Source organism: Lygodium microphyllum, chromosome 25, assembly GCF_053477565.2.
Source record: "Lygodium microphyllum isolate KBCC chromosome 25, Lygodium_microphyllum_v1.1.10, whole genome shotgun sequence".
NCBI lineage: Eukaryota > Viridiplantae > Streptophyta > Polypodiopsida > Schizaeales > Lygodiaceae > Lygodium > Lygodium microphyllum.
Genome location: NC_141159.1, coordinates 102792132 through 102808651, shown reverse-complemented (window position 1 = coordinate 102808651; position 16520 = coordinate 102792132). Strand labels below are relative to the sequence as shown.

Sequence of the window (16520 nt, the reverse complement as noted above, 5' to 3'; positions counted from 1 at the left end):
AAGGCCTTATAGAGTTCCTCACTATGTATTCTGTTGATGAGCACTATGGACATTGCTCTCTCGGTGGATCACTCGTTAGTGGGGATTCTCTTGTAGAGACTCTACACGTGAGTATGGTAGTCCGTGATGTCCTCTTTGTCCCCCTACTTGACATTCATCAGCCGCACGATAAGATTATCCAAGTACCCAGTCTCTGAGAATCTCTTAATGAAGATACTCTTGAAGTCATTGAAATTGTTGTGCTCTGTAGCGTCTAGGCTTGTGTACCACATCCTACCCTCATCACCTCTAAGCATAGGCCAAATTGCTTTGGCTAGTACTTGTCTAGTTGCTTCGCAACTGCAAGGATTCTCAACTGGCTCTTGGATTCTTGGGTAACTCTTAATCCTACAAGCAACGATGTCGCTAGTGCTGTTGCGCTTTGTTGAGCCAACATATTGTCTATTAGTCGCTTCATGAGAAGCTCGCTCAGTGTTAAGTCCACCTCTAGTGCTCTTTCCCTCTCTGCATTCAAAATCTATTTGGTAGGGCTAGCACACGCTAGACTTCTCGCATTTCAATGTCCTGCCATAATATCCTAGTCTACTCTGTTGTTGTTGGTTGTATGCCGTTATACTTTGCAAGGCTTTTCATGCCACCATCTTTCTTTCCTCCTCGAGATCTGCTATGATGTCTTTTAACGGTCTACCATGGTGGTCTAGCCTGGTTTGTGCGTCGTATTTGTTCACCATCCACTGGATTTCGATCAGGAAATCTCCCAAGTCAAGCTCTTTGTTCCCACGACTTATACTAGGTTCTGCCATATTTGTGGTCTCTTGCTCCACTAAATTGTCAAGATGAGGTTGATCAAGTCGGGCAGCATCACGCTCCCAATGGTGTTGCTCCCTTGATGCGTATAGCTTTCCATGTTGTGTTTGTCACTTGGTCCTACCAATTGGGGTTGCTTGATCACCCTCTAAGTTTGAGGGTCGTCTTCTATTAGGAGGTTCATTCGTTCATTAAGTTTTAGTGTGTTCCTTTTTATTTACAGACAATCCACAATTTACATTCACTTAGTGTGTGAGTGTGGTGCTCTTTTCCATGCACTGTGCGAAATCAAGCTTTTAGTTTTTCCAAGTGCACTTCAAGTGTTGAAAATAATGTGGGTGCGAACATAAGATAATGAATGTAGCTTCCACACTCCAGTCTGAGTTCTTGGCCGAATAGGGCTTTATACTCAGTCACTAGCCACTCACTCTAGTCTCTAGGGTTTGTGCTACTCTACTCAGTTCAATCAAGGTTAAATGGGGGTCTGGGGGTTAGTTTATGGCTCTAAAAGGGGCTAAAAGCTAACGTGACTGTCAGTAATCATTTCTAGCCATCCGATTGCTGCAATTTCTTTATTAAAAAAGCACCTATAAGGCTTTTGGAGCCTTCCCCAATTGCGGGAGGTATTCTGCTTTGCCTGGGATGTGCTAAATTTGTCAGTCTCTCCTGTCAGGGTTTTTTTTGTCCAATTCTGCAGTGTCCAATCCTCAAAATCGGATGTCCAAGTGAGGATGGTCCAATTCTACCTCGTTTGATCGTAGGTGGTCTGAGTGGCTGATGGTCCATTTTTCCACCAATTCAGGTTGTCTGATTCCTAGGTGGCCCGATTTTGGGCGTCCAATTTGCGTGAGTCTGATTATCTAAGTGCCAAATTCCAAAATCAGACCATCCGATTATCCAAAATCGTACAGTTCGAGTTTGAAGACTCTATCAGTCGTGTCCGATTCTGATGGCGGTGGTTCCAATTGAGGCCAAAATCAAATCGATGGCAATGATTTTGGGCATGCCAGGCCACATAACCTTCCAGAATGCAAAAATAGATAAGGGGCAAGGTTTATATATACCTAGAATGACCAAAAAACTCTAGCACAAGTCGATTGATCCGTTTCTTTGGCCATGGACTCTCTCTCTCTCTCTCTCTCTCTCTCTCTGACTCTCTCTCTCTCTCTCTCTCTCTCTCTCTCTCTCTCTCTCTCTCTCTCTCTCATACCCTGAGCTGTCCAATAAGAACTCTCAATCGATGTGGCATATAGATCTGCATATATCTCGGAATCTATGAATCCCTGCTCTGATATACTCAAGAACTGTGTATAATAATGTGCCATCTTCGATGGCAGTGGCTGTGCAGGGCTGACCCATGTCCTCTGTATATAAATATGCCATATCTCCTGTCTGATGACTCTGTTCCTCTCAGAGAGAGAGAGGGTGTAAGTGGGAGCCTGAGTATCATATAGAAGAGGTGGGAGTCTATCAATGTCCAGCCCATGTCTGTCAAACCAAGCTCTAGTCTGTGCATACCATGATGTGGTATCCCCCACTCGAGCCATCTCTTGAGATGCCATATATGCTCTATATGCAATGCGATCTCTATCCATATCCTGAAATCTGTGTAAGAAGCAGACTGTCTGAAATAATGCCTCGACTAGCATGGGCGGTGTGGCAAGCTCTGCTCGCACAATGTCATGTGGGACTGAGGCCTTGCTACGAATCAATCTAGATATCATGATCACCTGAGGTCTCTCCATCAATGTCCATACATAATCGGCAAGGCCTGGCCCCCATATAGCTGCTCCATACATCAGTGTTGGAGTGACTAGAGTATCAAAGAGCCACCCCTTGGTGCGGGGCTCATGGAAATGTGCCTGATGACACTGTCGCTCCATAAGAGCCAATGCTGAGTATCCTCTAGTGAGGCAGTCACGAGTTGCCTGTGTCATCGAGAAAGTCCCTGAAGTTGCTGTAAAGGTGACTCCCAAATATACATATGATCCAGTGACCTCAATACTCCCTCCTGCTGCCATGAAAATACTCTGTCTGCGTATCTGAGCTGATGTATGGAATATAAGAACCTTGGTTTTACCAAGGTTCACTGTCATGCCTCTCTGTATGCAAAAATCATCCAATGCTAATAAATGCTGCTGTAATCCCTGAGCTGAGTCTGAGACCAACACAATGTCATCTGCATATAGTAAGATATGAACTGTGGCTCCACTGAGATCTATACCTCCACCGGCTCGCTGTTGAATAAACTCTGCTACCTCATCAATGTATAGCCCAAATAGAGTCGATGAGAGTGGGCATCCTTGCTTCACACCAATGGTGCTCACAAGGGGATCTGATATACCTCTCGGACATCTGACTCTGCCAGTAACCCGCTCATATAGTGCATAAATACCCCACATCATGTCATCATCCACCCCCAGATCAAGTAGGCGTCTGAAAAGCCTCTCTCTCGGAACCATGTCAAAGGCTTTGCGGAAATCCATAAAGCAACAGTACAATCTCTGTTTCTTCACTCGTGTCTGGTCGATCAGACAATGGAGAGTGAAGATGTGGTCTATGGTAGAAAATGCCACGTCTGAACCCTGCCTGTCCGGGTGTGCGCATGCACTCTCTCTCTGCCAGCATGCTGAGCTCCTCCTCCATCATCGTGCCATAAAGTTTGGAAAAAACTGGCCCAATCATGATGGTCCTATATGTGTTAGGATCCATAGGATCCCCTGACTTGTGGATAGGTACAATGGTGTGCTCTGTCCATGAGTCAGGGAACCCCTCAGACAATGCACGGTTGAAGAGGTGAGCAATGAGTGGAGCCAATGTGTCTCTGCCATATATAATATGCTCTGGCTGAAGGTCAAACTGGTCTCGAGTGCGGCCATGTTGTAACCGTGAGATGGCATGTTTCACCATACTAGTGGTGAAAAAGGATGAAATACCCGGTCTTGGTGTACATGGTGTGGGTATCAGCGGCTGTGCGGGTACATGATATAAACTCTGTGCGTATCCATGCCATACTGCAGGGTCATGTATCGGTGTGGGTGAGCGTGGTTCTCTAATCTGCCTCCATGCCTCTGCACAATCTCTGCTCATAAGAAGGTGTATGATATCTGCAGGTGGTGATGGTAATGAGGTGAGGAGTGAGAAACTAAGAAAGGTGTGATCGGCACCGAGTAGAAGTCTCCCAAGGCCGAAGGACTCGATAGTATGCATCCCATCAATTGGTCCGAGTAGATCAAAGGTGGAGAGTGAGGAGCATTTTGTTCTCAGATGCCCGGCATACTCAGAGTTGAGATCTAGATACACATTGAGCAGCTCACTTCAGGGATGTATGACTGATATGGATCAGAGATCATTTGGCCTTTTTCTGGGAGAGGCATGGCACATCAGAGAGCAGAGCACACAGCGGGTCCCAGTCAGAGAGGGGCCCACACAGACGACTATTACACAGTTCTTTCAGACAGACAGAGTGAGAGCTACTGTACCAGCCTCCAGCTAGACCTCCGGGCTCACACTACAGCAGGCTGAGGACCAGCGTACCCGACGCCGCACGAGGATCCGTGGGTTTCGGACCTCATAGCCACACCGACAGGAGATCCGGAGGATTCTTGATCTACATCGACAGCAGACTGAGATCCGACGACACTCGACACATTGGATCTCAGATCTCCACACCGCCGATGTACCACGTCCTGCATCCAGGAGGGATCACCTGCTATTAGTGACTTCGACGACTGCTACTACATCCCAGGATAGTATATCTCCCTGCATCTGTTACATATACACATCGCACCACTTTATCATAGCCGACAGTTATTCCCCTATCACATCCGACATTTGTTCCCCTTTTGTAGCCATTATCTGGAGTACCAGAGCTACATATGCACATACACATACACGACACTTATCACACTCACAGCACTGTATTTTTAGTTTCCAGTTTTTAGCTTTTCATTCAGCACTTTTATTTTGGATAGCTGGACCTCATCAGTTGTATCACAGTTTGTCTCATAGGCTAGTTTTGGTCTTTAGAAGACGTTAATATAACTTTCTCTCTCTCTCTCTCTCTCTCTCTCTCTCTCTCTCTCTCTCTCTCTCTCTCTCTCTCTCTCTCTCTTTGTGTAGAAGCTAAAAGTGAGCCTTCAACCCCCTTCCTTAGGTCTTAAACCTTTTTCCTAATGCCGGAGTGCTATCCCGTAGTGCTTATGCCTTGTCAATGGATTGTAACCCCGTTTTCCCCCTGTTTTGGGTCTGTTTATAGCAAAAACCCTAAGTTGATTCACTTCGATTTCTTGAACTTATCCTACTCTAAATGCAACAAAAATCAAAACCCAAGTATTGAAATGATTTATCCTACTCGTCTACTCATCAAAAACCCAAAATACTTACTTGTTTTGAAGATTAAAAACCCCAAATCTCCGACCTATATCAAGCACTAATTCGAGGATGCAACCCTACTTTGACACTCGATTTGAGGCGCACAAGTGCTGAAGCTTGAACCCGTTGGTCCAGACAACATAATCAAAAATATTTATTGTAACTCTTGCATAGAGATTTTTCAAGGATTTCAATCATTCAACTAGAAACATAGCTTTTCCCCCCCAAGTATGATGGCCTAAATATAGCATTAAATATATCAAACAAATGCATCATTTGTAATGTGGAAATTCTATTAGGCAACTTCTCCTCTGGTTGAAATGGACAACATATCAACCCTATGATATTGCGTCTACAAGCACATGAAGCACATGTATTGGATCAAAAAGGAGAATACAAAGAATGTGTATTGGCATAAGCTCATTATTATCAATTGTATCAATGTTATCTTTACATCTCAATCACTCAACTAGAAACATACATTTTATTTATTATAACTCTTGCATAGAAATTTTCAAGGATTTCAATCATTATGTTGAGTTGCATCACATAGAACTTACAAACACAGAAGTAATATTTATGTAATGTTATGTTATACAAGTCAAAATGTTGTAAGTATAAAGATTAAAGAGACTACCGCATGTATATTCATTGTCCTGTGGATTTAAACACAATTTCCAATCATTCCTCTTGAAATTTTGAAGTGCCGTGTTTCTATTTGATCATACCATTGAGATGGATTAGAATGTGCAGAAGCCTTTCATATCACAGAGAATTAAAGGGATGCCTTAGAGGATTTCTGAATGCGTGCCCCTTGCCTCCCCCTAACATTGTCACCAACATTCGATATTGGATTATCACTCACAAATGTAAAGCACACAACAACTTAGAGCGCAATGCTTGTGTGCAACTTAGAGAGCAATGTTGGTGCACATACAATGTGCATTATACAATGTGCATTGTGATATGTTACATCATCTTATATATGGATGGAAGCATGATGAGGAGGAATGTTGCATCCAAAATAGTAGTGTAAATGCCAATATTGTAGTGGCAATCCTCTCTTTCCTCTTCAGACCATACATATACTCCCTCCTCTCAACATGTAGACATGGGATGTTCAAGTAGGCATCTCTCTCTCTCTAGCAGACCTATTGGTTTAGATATGGATCATGCATATTGAGTTTTGTAATGATAGGACGTTGCACCAAGAGCTCACTTGCCACTCAAGTTTCCAGATACCCTACATACCAATTTTTGTAGAGATGGCTCACAAGTATAGAAATGCAATATGTGATGGATTGTTTACTATGGACCCATATTGCTCTTTGGATGAAATAGCAATAAGATTGGGAGAAGTTTTGAATGCATCAACAATGTATCTTCCCTCATACTATGGCTTCCTCCATCCCACCACAAATTACTACTACACAAAACATTTGATATGCTAATGAGTGTTGTGAGAACAAATTAAATTCTAAGATAGCTACAGGAGATACTACACATACACAAGCTTGATTGATCTTTCAACACATAATACAAAGAAATAAATGAGCATATTTGGCTAAACGCGAGGCAGAGATATACTGGTTTTTTTTTGGGCAAGATAGCAAGAGAGCATGGGAGATGTTTTAAAAAAGGTAGTTGGGCACCCGATCACGTTTCCAAAGGATGGTACAAACTGTGCAAAGAACTTATATGATATACAAAGAGATTCCCCTATGTGCCCCATGCAAGGGGCCCATCCATCTTGCAATTTATATTTTACTATGGAGATCATGGTAGAGATGATCTATAGATTGTAGCATGGAAAAGCACAAGATCATGATGGCCTTGGTTAGGAAACATTTTATACATGCATATAAAGTTCTTACTCCTTTGTTGATGCTTTGCACATTTTTAATCAAGCCATGTGTGAGAACTTTCTATCAAGTTGGATGAATCATACCATTATACCACTCTTTAAGAGCGGGGGTCTTATGGTACCAAAGAACTCTAGGATAATCATGATTGGTCACTACTTAGCCATGATATCTTGTTGCGTTTTAGAGCATGAGCTTAGTATGGGTAGAGAGACATGGGTATAATCACAAGGGGTAGAAAAACTTCATGAGAAGGTTCATTATGCTTGAATTGACCCTTACAACTATTATAGAGGAAGGTAGGCCACATGGGAACAAATTTGTTACTCCTTTGTAGATTTTCAAAAGGCATTCAACCTTCTGCCTCGAACCAGGCTTATGCAATGATTATAGGATATTGGCACTGCAAAGGATCTACATGGGTTAATTTATGCCTTACATCAGTTTGATGATAGAGAGGGTGTGTGCTCCAAGAGGCCTTTCCAATATGATATGCAATACCATCAAGGTGAAGTAGGGATGCCCACTCTTGTGTACTGACTATGGTGTTTATGTTGATGATATCTCAGATTATATGAATAGATTAGGAGGACCAAGTTTGAGCTTGTTGGCATATTGATACCCATCTTGCTATGTGTGGATGACATGGTATTGATCATGGATTCTTTGAAGGTCTTGAAAAGACACATGGATACATTGAAAATGTTTTGCATGGATAGAAGATTAACAATGACCTTCAAAAGGCTAAAATGATGGTGTTTAATACCACACAAGCTTGGGTGACCTAAGTGGCACACCAGTTTACTCTTGGAGGGGACATGGTTTAGTATGCTAGACCCTATATCTATCTAGGGGTCACATATACAAGACATGCATTTTCATGCAACAACTGCTAGGTTGGATGAAGATTATGCATCACTTGGGGCACTTGAGAAGAAATATAAATATGCTCAATTCCAAAAACCCCTATCTAAATTATGGCAATTTCACATTGGTTACCCTAGCCTTGCTATATGGATTGCCAACATGGGTGCTAGGTCTTTTCAAGCAAACCTCTAGAAGAGTATTGAGAGACCACTAGTGATGATATGAAGCAAACCATTGGTACCTTGTGAGTTTATTAGAGCAAAGATTGGAGTAGTACTTGTGGTTGTGAAGGCATTACTTCAATCAATAACTTGCTCACAAAGAATATGGGAGCTCCCTAGATATACATATCTGCAATTTGCATTGACGTCCTCCATATAGTCAGCAAATTTAGGGATACATATTTGGTAGAGCTATATTCATAGTTCAAGTCACATGAATTAGAGATGGATACACTCCCACTTCAATATAGCTTGGATTGATCATACTTAGATCTCATGCATATAGAGTGGAACGAAGTTATTACGGCATATATTATGAAAATTGATACATATCATACATGGGTGCATCCCCTGGAACCCCTTCATATGAAGATGGCACATATCATCGTTGTTTCCTACATGGGTGCATCCCCTGGAACCCCTTCATATGAAGATGGCACATATCATCGTCGTTTCCTACACATGTCGATAGAGGGTTTCATCGTTAGGCCATCATACATGGATGCCCACCACTCCTATGGGATACGTAATGTGATTGGATGGATACAAATACCATAACACTAACTTAGGATTGAGGTAGGATGATTCCTAAAAGTTTATTGGAAGCATTTAATGATGAACATCACTAAAGAAAATCTAAGTAACATTTTATTTTTTCATTAAATCCCAAAGCATCTCAAAGAGGCATTAGAAAGACTATCCAGCATAAATAACAAATCAAGAATGATAGTGTACGCTTTTGCCCTCACCAAACTAATAGTGACCACTATTAATACCCCAACCAGTGTAAACATCAACCCTAGTAGCTCATTTGAATCCAACCATACCAGCAAAGGCAACACAAATGACTAGACTGATCAAGGAAACCAAGAAGAAGAGCATGAGAAAAGCTCAAATTGGGCCACCTTTAATAAAGAAGATGAGCAGGGTGATTAGAGGAAGAGGGATGAAAAGGCTAGTAAACACCTTGAGGATACATATGAAGAGGAAGGGGGCCACAAGAAGAATAGATCTTGAGTAGCTTTTTTTTGAGTCCCTACTAAAAAATATGCTTAAAATTTTGGCAATCAAAGCTCATCTATCATCTAAACATTTCATCTTAGGTAAGTTATACATATGTATATACAAGGCACATACACATATATACTCGTGTACTCATATGCTTATCTAATACTACATATAACACATGAAATACATGCTTTATGAGAAAAATATATATGAAAATCAAGAATTTGTTGGTTTACTATCCCTCTTTGCATTGCAATGTAGGTGACTTTTGGTGATAAAATACCTTTAAACGCTTAGATTAAAGTGTAACGTGACTGCTTATCGGTTGTCCAAGCACGTTTTAGTGGTCCATCGATAAATGAATCTAAGTGTCACCGCCCGGCACTCCCAAGGAATGTTCCAATGTTTGTCGCCTAGGGTTTCTCGAATCCGCCTCTTGCAACGGAACGTTCACGACCAAACCCACTATGATTGACCTGAAATCTGGGTTCCTAGGGCCAAGGTCTCCTAACAGCATTCTAGCATCGGGTTTTGGATATCCTACTTTACATAGAGATACCCAATCTGAACCAAATCCATACGGCACTTGGTTCCAAGAGAATGGGAAACGAGAGGGATGCGCCGCTCAACCTCTCTACCCATAAGGCATAATCCCATTTTGGTCCCCTAAAACGGTATGAATTGGGTTTTAACTTAACAATACCTAAAGTAAATGGCAATAAATCCTTGTGAGAAGCCTTCCAATTCTCTGGGACCACCCTAACATAGGAACCCGTCAGGGATTCCATCCACCTGCTTCCCTTGATAGCTTTAGTTTTCTAATTAAGTCCCACCACACTTATGTGCGACATTTAAAATTAACTTCATTAATTAATCCTTTTAGGGCACAGGGTTCGTTTGCATAATTTACAGCACATACACGAAAACAAAACAAGCAATCATTTTGTCAAACATGTTCCTTAACTTATCTTCAAGTTAATATTTGTCTCTTGCCCATACAAGAGAATTATGTATCCCTTCTGTCTAACAGAAGTACTCGGTCCAAATCACATGGCACCATAATTTCCATCCTTTATCTAGAATAGGATCTTCCATGTCCTAGACGTTGGGCTCATGGCAGTCTACAATTCCGTTGCGGTCTAGGCAAGGGGTGTCCAAAGCTCCACTGACCCCAAGCGACCTAGGAGTGAGACACAACTTCCGTGGTTGGCCTTTTCACCACTTGACATTCGGCCCGTGAAATCAAGCAGCGCCCTCTCCGAGCAATCCGCGGTGCAATCTTGGAGATGATCCACCCGTGCAAAATATCCTTCCTTAATTAATCCAATTAAGAATCAAGCACGATCAAGGCAGTCAACCCAATATCATCTTCCAATGAAACATTCCTTTATTTCCCATGGCTGCTTGTCATTATTGACCCTTGCCATGCTTTTACCATCAAACACAATCACTTGGAATATTTATCCAACTCACAAATGCAACAATCAGTTGATTGAAAAAAAACATTTAGGGTGTTGTTCAATCAACCAACAAAACTATTTGTATTTTTTTCAAACAATACAAGAATAGACACGATAATAATTCTATCGCATATTCGCTCTCCCCCTTGGGATCAAAGAGCAATTCGATGCAAAATTTACTTAATACTTGTATGCACAATTCCTAATGTTATTATTTTTACGATTATGCTATTCATAACCCCTGACCGATTGCTCTATCAATGAATAAGCCATACGCAACTAAGTGCAATTAACTTTCCTTAATGCATACACTTTGCAAACTCCATCTTTCAAATATGTGAGAAGAGATCTATCTCTTCCCATGACCTATTCTCGTACATCATAGTATGGAGCCTAATGCATCTCATGCGACAATCAAAGCAAGCATCTATCAATTTAGAAATACATTATTTACAAACCAAAACCGTAGTTGGATTGACAGTGATGCCTTCGCTCGAAGCTTCATGCTGGTTGTAGGATTGCCATCCGCAAGTGACATTCTTCACTTGGAGGCCATCGTGCACAAGTAGACTCAAGAGATTAAGAAGGCAGAATGGATTCGAGATGGGAGAGTGTAGGAGAAGATGGCTAAGTCGAGAATCGAGATAGAGGGAATTGAGCTAACTCTCTCCCTTGCAGCCTCTCGGGGTAACTATTCTCTCTCTCTCTCTCTCTCTAATGGGAGGAGGAGAGATATTGGGATATATACCACCTTCTTATGAGCAGAGATTGTGCAGAGGCATGGAGGTAGATCAGAGAACCACGCTCACCCACACCGATACATGACCCTGCAATATGGCATGGATATGCACAGAGTTTATATCATGTACCCGCACAGTCGCTGATACCCACACCATGTACACCGAGACCGGGTATTTCATCCTTTTTCACCACTAGTATGGTGAAACATGCTATCTCAAGGTTACAGCATGGCCGCGCTCGAGACCAGTTTGATCTTCAGCCAAAGCATATTATATATGGTAGAGACACATTGGCTCCACTCATTGCTCACCTCTTCAACCGTGCATTGTCTGAGGGGTTCCCTGACTCGTGGACAGAGCACACCATTGTACCTATCCGTAAGTCAGGGGATCCTATGGATCCTAACACATATAGGACCATCATGATTGGGCCAGTTTTGTCCAAACTTTATGGCACGGTGATGGAGGAGGAGCTCAGCATGCTAGCAGAGAGAGAGTGCATGCGCACACCCGGACAGGCAGGGTTCAGACGGGCATTTTCTACCATAGACCACATCTTCACTCTCCATTGTCTGATCGACCAGACACGAGTGAAGAAACAGAGATTGTACTGTTGCTTTGTGGATTTCCGCAAAGCCTTTGACATGGTTCCGAGAGAGAGGCTTTTCAGACGCCTACTTGATCTGGGGGTGGATGATGACATGATGTGGGGTATTTATGCACTATATGAGCGGATTACTGGCAGAGTCAGATGTCCGGGAGGTATATCAGATCCCCTTGTGAGCACCATTGGTGTGAAGCAAGGATGCCCACTCTCACCGACTCTATTTGGGCTATACATTGATGAGATAGCAGAGTTTATTCAACAGCGAGCCGGTGGAGGTATAGATCTCAGTGGAGCCACAGTTCATATCTTACTATATGCAGATGACATTGTGTTGGTCTCAGACTCAGCTCAGGGATTACAGCAGCATTTATTAGCATTGGATGATTTTTGCATACAGAGAGGCATGACAGTGAACCTTGGTAAAACCAAGGTTCTTATATTCCATACATCAGCTCAGATACGCAGACAGAGGATTTTCATGGCAGCAGGAGGGAGTATTGAGGTCACTGGATCATATGTATATTTGGGAGTCACCTTTACAGCAGCTTCAGGGACTTTCTCGATGACACAGGCAGCTCGTGACCGCCTCACTAGAGGATACTCAGCATTGGCTCTTATGGAGCGACAATGTTATCAGGCACATTTCCAGGAGCCGCGCACCAAGGGGTGGCTCTTTGATACTCTAGTCACTCCAGCACTGATGTATGGAGCAGCTATATGGGGGCCAGGCCTTGCCGATTATGTATGGACATTGATGGAGAGACCTCAAGTGATCATGATATCTAGATTGATTCGCAGCAAGGCCTCAGTCCCACATGACATTGTGCGAGCAGAGCTTGCCACACCGCCCATGCTAGTCGAGGCATTATTTCAGACAGTTTGCTTCCTACACAGATTTCAGGATATGGATAGAGATCGCATTGCATATAGAGCATATATGGAATCTCAGGAGATGGCTCGAGCGGGGGATACCACATCATGGTATGCACAGACTAGAGCTTGGTTTGACAGACATGGGCTGGACATTGATAGACTCCCACCTCTTCTATATGATACTCAGGCTCCCACTTACACCCTCTCTCTCTCTGAGAGGAACAGAGTCATCAGACAGGAGATATGGCATATTTATATATAGAGGACATGGGGCAGCCCTGCACAGCCACTGCCATCGAAGATGGCACATTATTATACACAGTTCTTGAGCATATCAGAGTAGGGATTCATAGAGATTCCGAGATATATGCAGATCTATATGCCACATCGATTGAGAGTTCTTATTGGACAGCTCAGGGTATCATCACATCAGCTTATGATTGAGAGTGGCAGAGCCAGTGGCATCCCACGGGAGGAGAGGATATGCCCCCTTTGCAGATCAGAGGTGGAGAGTGAGGAGCATTTTGTTCTCAGATGCCCGGCATACTCAGAGTTGAGATCTAGATACACATTGAGCAGCTCACTTCAGGGATGTATGACTGATATGGATCAGAGATCATTTGGCTGTTTTCTAGGAGAGGCATGGCACATGAGAGAGCAGAGCACACAGCGGATCCCAGTCAGAGAGGGGCCCACCCAGACGACTATTACACAGTTCTTTCAGATAGACAGAGTGAGAGCTACTATACCAACCTCCAGCCAGACCTCCGGGCTCACACTACAGTAGGCTGAGGACTAGCGTACCCGACGCCGCACGAGGATCCGGGGGTTTCGAACCCCACAGCCACACCGACAGGAGATCTGGAGGATTCTTGATCTACATCGACAGCAGACTGAGATCCGACGACACTCGACACATTGGATCTCAGATCTCCAGTTTGCTCTTTCTCCACCGCCGATGTACCAGATCCTGCATCCAGGAGGGATCACCTGCTATTAGCGACTTCGACGACTGCTACTACATCCCAGGATAGTATATCTCCCTGCATTTGTTACATATACACATCGCACCACTTTATCACAGCCGACAGTTGTTCCCCTATCACAGCCGACATTTGTTCCCCTTTTGTAGCCATTATCTGGAGTACCAGAGCTACATATGCACATACACATATACGACACTTATCACACTCACAGCACCGTATTTTCAGTTTCCAGTTTTTAGCTTTTCATTCAGCATTTTTATTTTGGATAGCTGGACCTCATCAGTTGTATCACAGTTTGTCTCATAGGCCAGTTTTGGTCTTTAGAAGACGTTAATATAACTTTCTTTCTCTCTCTCTCTCTCTCTCTCTCTCTCTCTCTCTCTCTCTCTCTCTCTCTCAATCTCTTGGAGGGATATCCTTCTCTCTACCTCTCTCTCGCAGCCTCTCGGGGTCTCCTTATGCTCTCTTGTGCCTCCCCATGTCTCATATTTATAATGAATTAGAGGAGAGGGGATGAGGTTGAGAATAAGAGTTCTTGGTGGAGGGACTCTTGGAAAAATCAGTGATCTAATGCTTAACTCATAAATCTGATGGTTCCATTGGCTCCAAAAGGGGGGTAAAACTCCAAGATACTTGGTTAGAAAGCTTTCAGATCACTCCTTCTTTCTCTCATTGTTCGAAGTGTTGTGTATTGCCTGTAGACTGCGATCGCGACGCTTGCGATTTCGCCAATCACTCTCTTTATCTGTTTTCTTTTTATTAAATCTCTAAAACTAAATAAAACATCACTTGTATTTTCTCTTAAATAACATCCAGTTTTATATTTTTAGGATAATATCTAAAATATGTTAGCTTTGCCCAAAATCTAATATTTTTGGATCATCCATACTATATATATTAACATTAGTGATTAATATGGCTCATAACTCTCGTTCACATTGTAACTTTCGTGAAAGGTGGCTACGGTCCTTGTCAATCTGAGAAAAATGTCGGATTACGACTCTCAGTTTTTTTAAATATGTTTTTAATTAAATAAAAATTGTTAGCAATTAATGTTAGTTAGTTTTTAACTTAGTCTTTCGTTAGTAATCTTACTAACTTATTAATTGACTAACTAACTTTCGAACTAACCAACTAACTTTTATTGCGTGGAAATATTACATATAGCCACATTATGTAATAAGTAGTAACTTTTTGTACAAATTTAGCCAGATTTTTGCATTTTGGACCTCTTTTATAGCCAAATTTACAAAATTTCACCCAAAAGAAAAAAATATCTCAAGAGTGCAAAGAAGACCTTGACCAAGCTATTAAAGTCCCTCAAAGGATTGCAAAAAGAATAAGAGTAACAAAAAAAGGACCAAGAGAATATGCTTCAAGGCATGCAAGAGTCCTTCTTGGAGGACATGCAAAGGAGGGAAGAGAAGGTTATGGGGAGGCTAGGGTCAAATTTGGAAAGAAGAGCAGAAAACTCAAGGCGAGGAGAAGATAGTGGAGGGCCCTATCCTAGTGGATGTGGTGGTTGTTTTACAAGCCCTATAGGCCAATATCCAAGATCTCAAGAGAGAACAAGCAAAAGAAAAAGCCACCTTACGAGGAGGTAACCTGTTAAGTAGAGAAGTCCAAAACCCAACAAGAGAAGGAGAGATGGCTGACTATGAATAGGGAAGGGCACATTGTCTTATATAATTTATGTGAAAACTTACAATGGGAAAAGGCCCAAATTGTAAAGGCAAAGAAAGAACTTTGAATGCAACTTGATGTAGCCACAAAAAAATTTGGGGCTAGAGGATAAAAATAAAGAATAGAAAGATAGAGACAAGGCATCGAAAGACAAGTATGAGACACTAGAAGAAAAAAGTGAGGAGGTGGAAGAGAAAGATAGAGAGCTAAAAGAGAAGAACAAACAATTAGAGGAGAGAGGAACAAGTGGAGGAGAAGAACATTGAGTTGAAAGAGCTAAGAGCCCACTTGCGCAACCTTGAGATAACTCAATAGTAAGAACAAAAAGGTCAAGGCCTAGGTGGTTGAGCTAACTGGTTAATGTAGAATGGGAAAAGGCAAGGGTGGAAATCCTCATACAAAAGCTCATGGAAAGTCAAAGAAATATGACTAGCTTGACCTAACCTTTATAGCCCTATATATAAGCTAAAAATAGTAATAAAATGTCATTCTTATATGTGTGTCAATGGCCTCCATGCTCTCTTGCTCAGGTTTGTGTTCTTGTTTGCTTCCACACACACACAGTGAGAGGGAGTGACCATTCATTAACTCCACCATTTCCATCTCCATCTTCTTCTTCTTCTTGTTGCCTTGCAATGGTGGTTGAGCTTGAAGCGAGCTATGTATATAGATCGAGCACATGAAGTAAGAAGACTACACAAAATCATGAGGCCATCTCCAACTCTAGATTGGATTGACTATAATCAGATTGAGAATGAGGTATGTCTACTCTAATCTTGGAAACATTGGTTTTCTTGCTTGCATGAAGGAGTGAACTTGATGGTTTGAAGAGGCATTGCTCCTCCTATGAGACATGGGCCCCATCCCCCCTAACTTGAAAGGAGTTTGGGCAAGTCATAGTAGTCTATCTCATGTCCTAGATATTGGGACAATCTGTCGAAGGTGGCCACCATCTTGCATGCAAAATTGTGCCCTACAAGGCCAACATGAAGGGATTGATGGAATCTTGATGGCTCAAGGAAGGGAAGGCAT

The 16520-nt window shown here is 42.4% G+C and overlaps 1 protein-coding gene across 1 annotated transcript in view; it reads right to left on the bottom strand.

The window, feature by feature from the left end:
• Window positions 1-7863, bottom strand: part of LOC148014575 (uncharacterized) — a 53302-nt gene extending 45439 nt beyond the window's left edge. Inside the window, exons 1-2 of the mRNA XM_087666568.1 lie at window positions 7841-7863; window positions 3392-3952 (exon numbers count right to left, since the gene is read on the bottom strand). Of these exons, the coding sequence (XP_087522694.1) occupies window positions 3392-3952; window positions 7841-7863 (584 nt within the window). The remainder of the gene's footprint in view (window positions 1-3391; window positions 3953-7840) is intronic.
• Between the last annotated feature and the right edge of the window lie 8657 nt (window positions 7864-16520).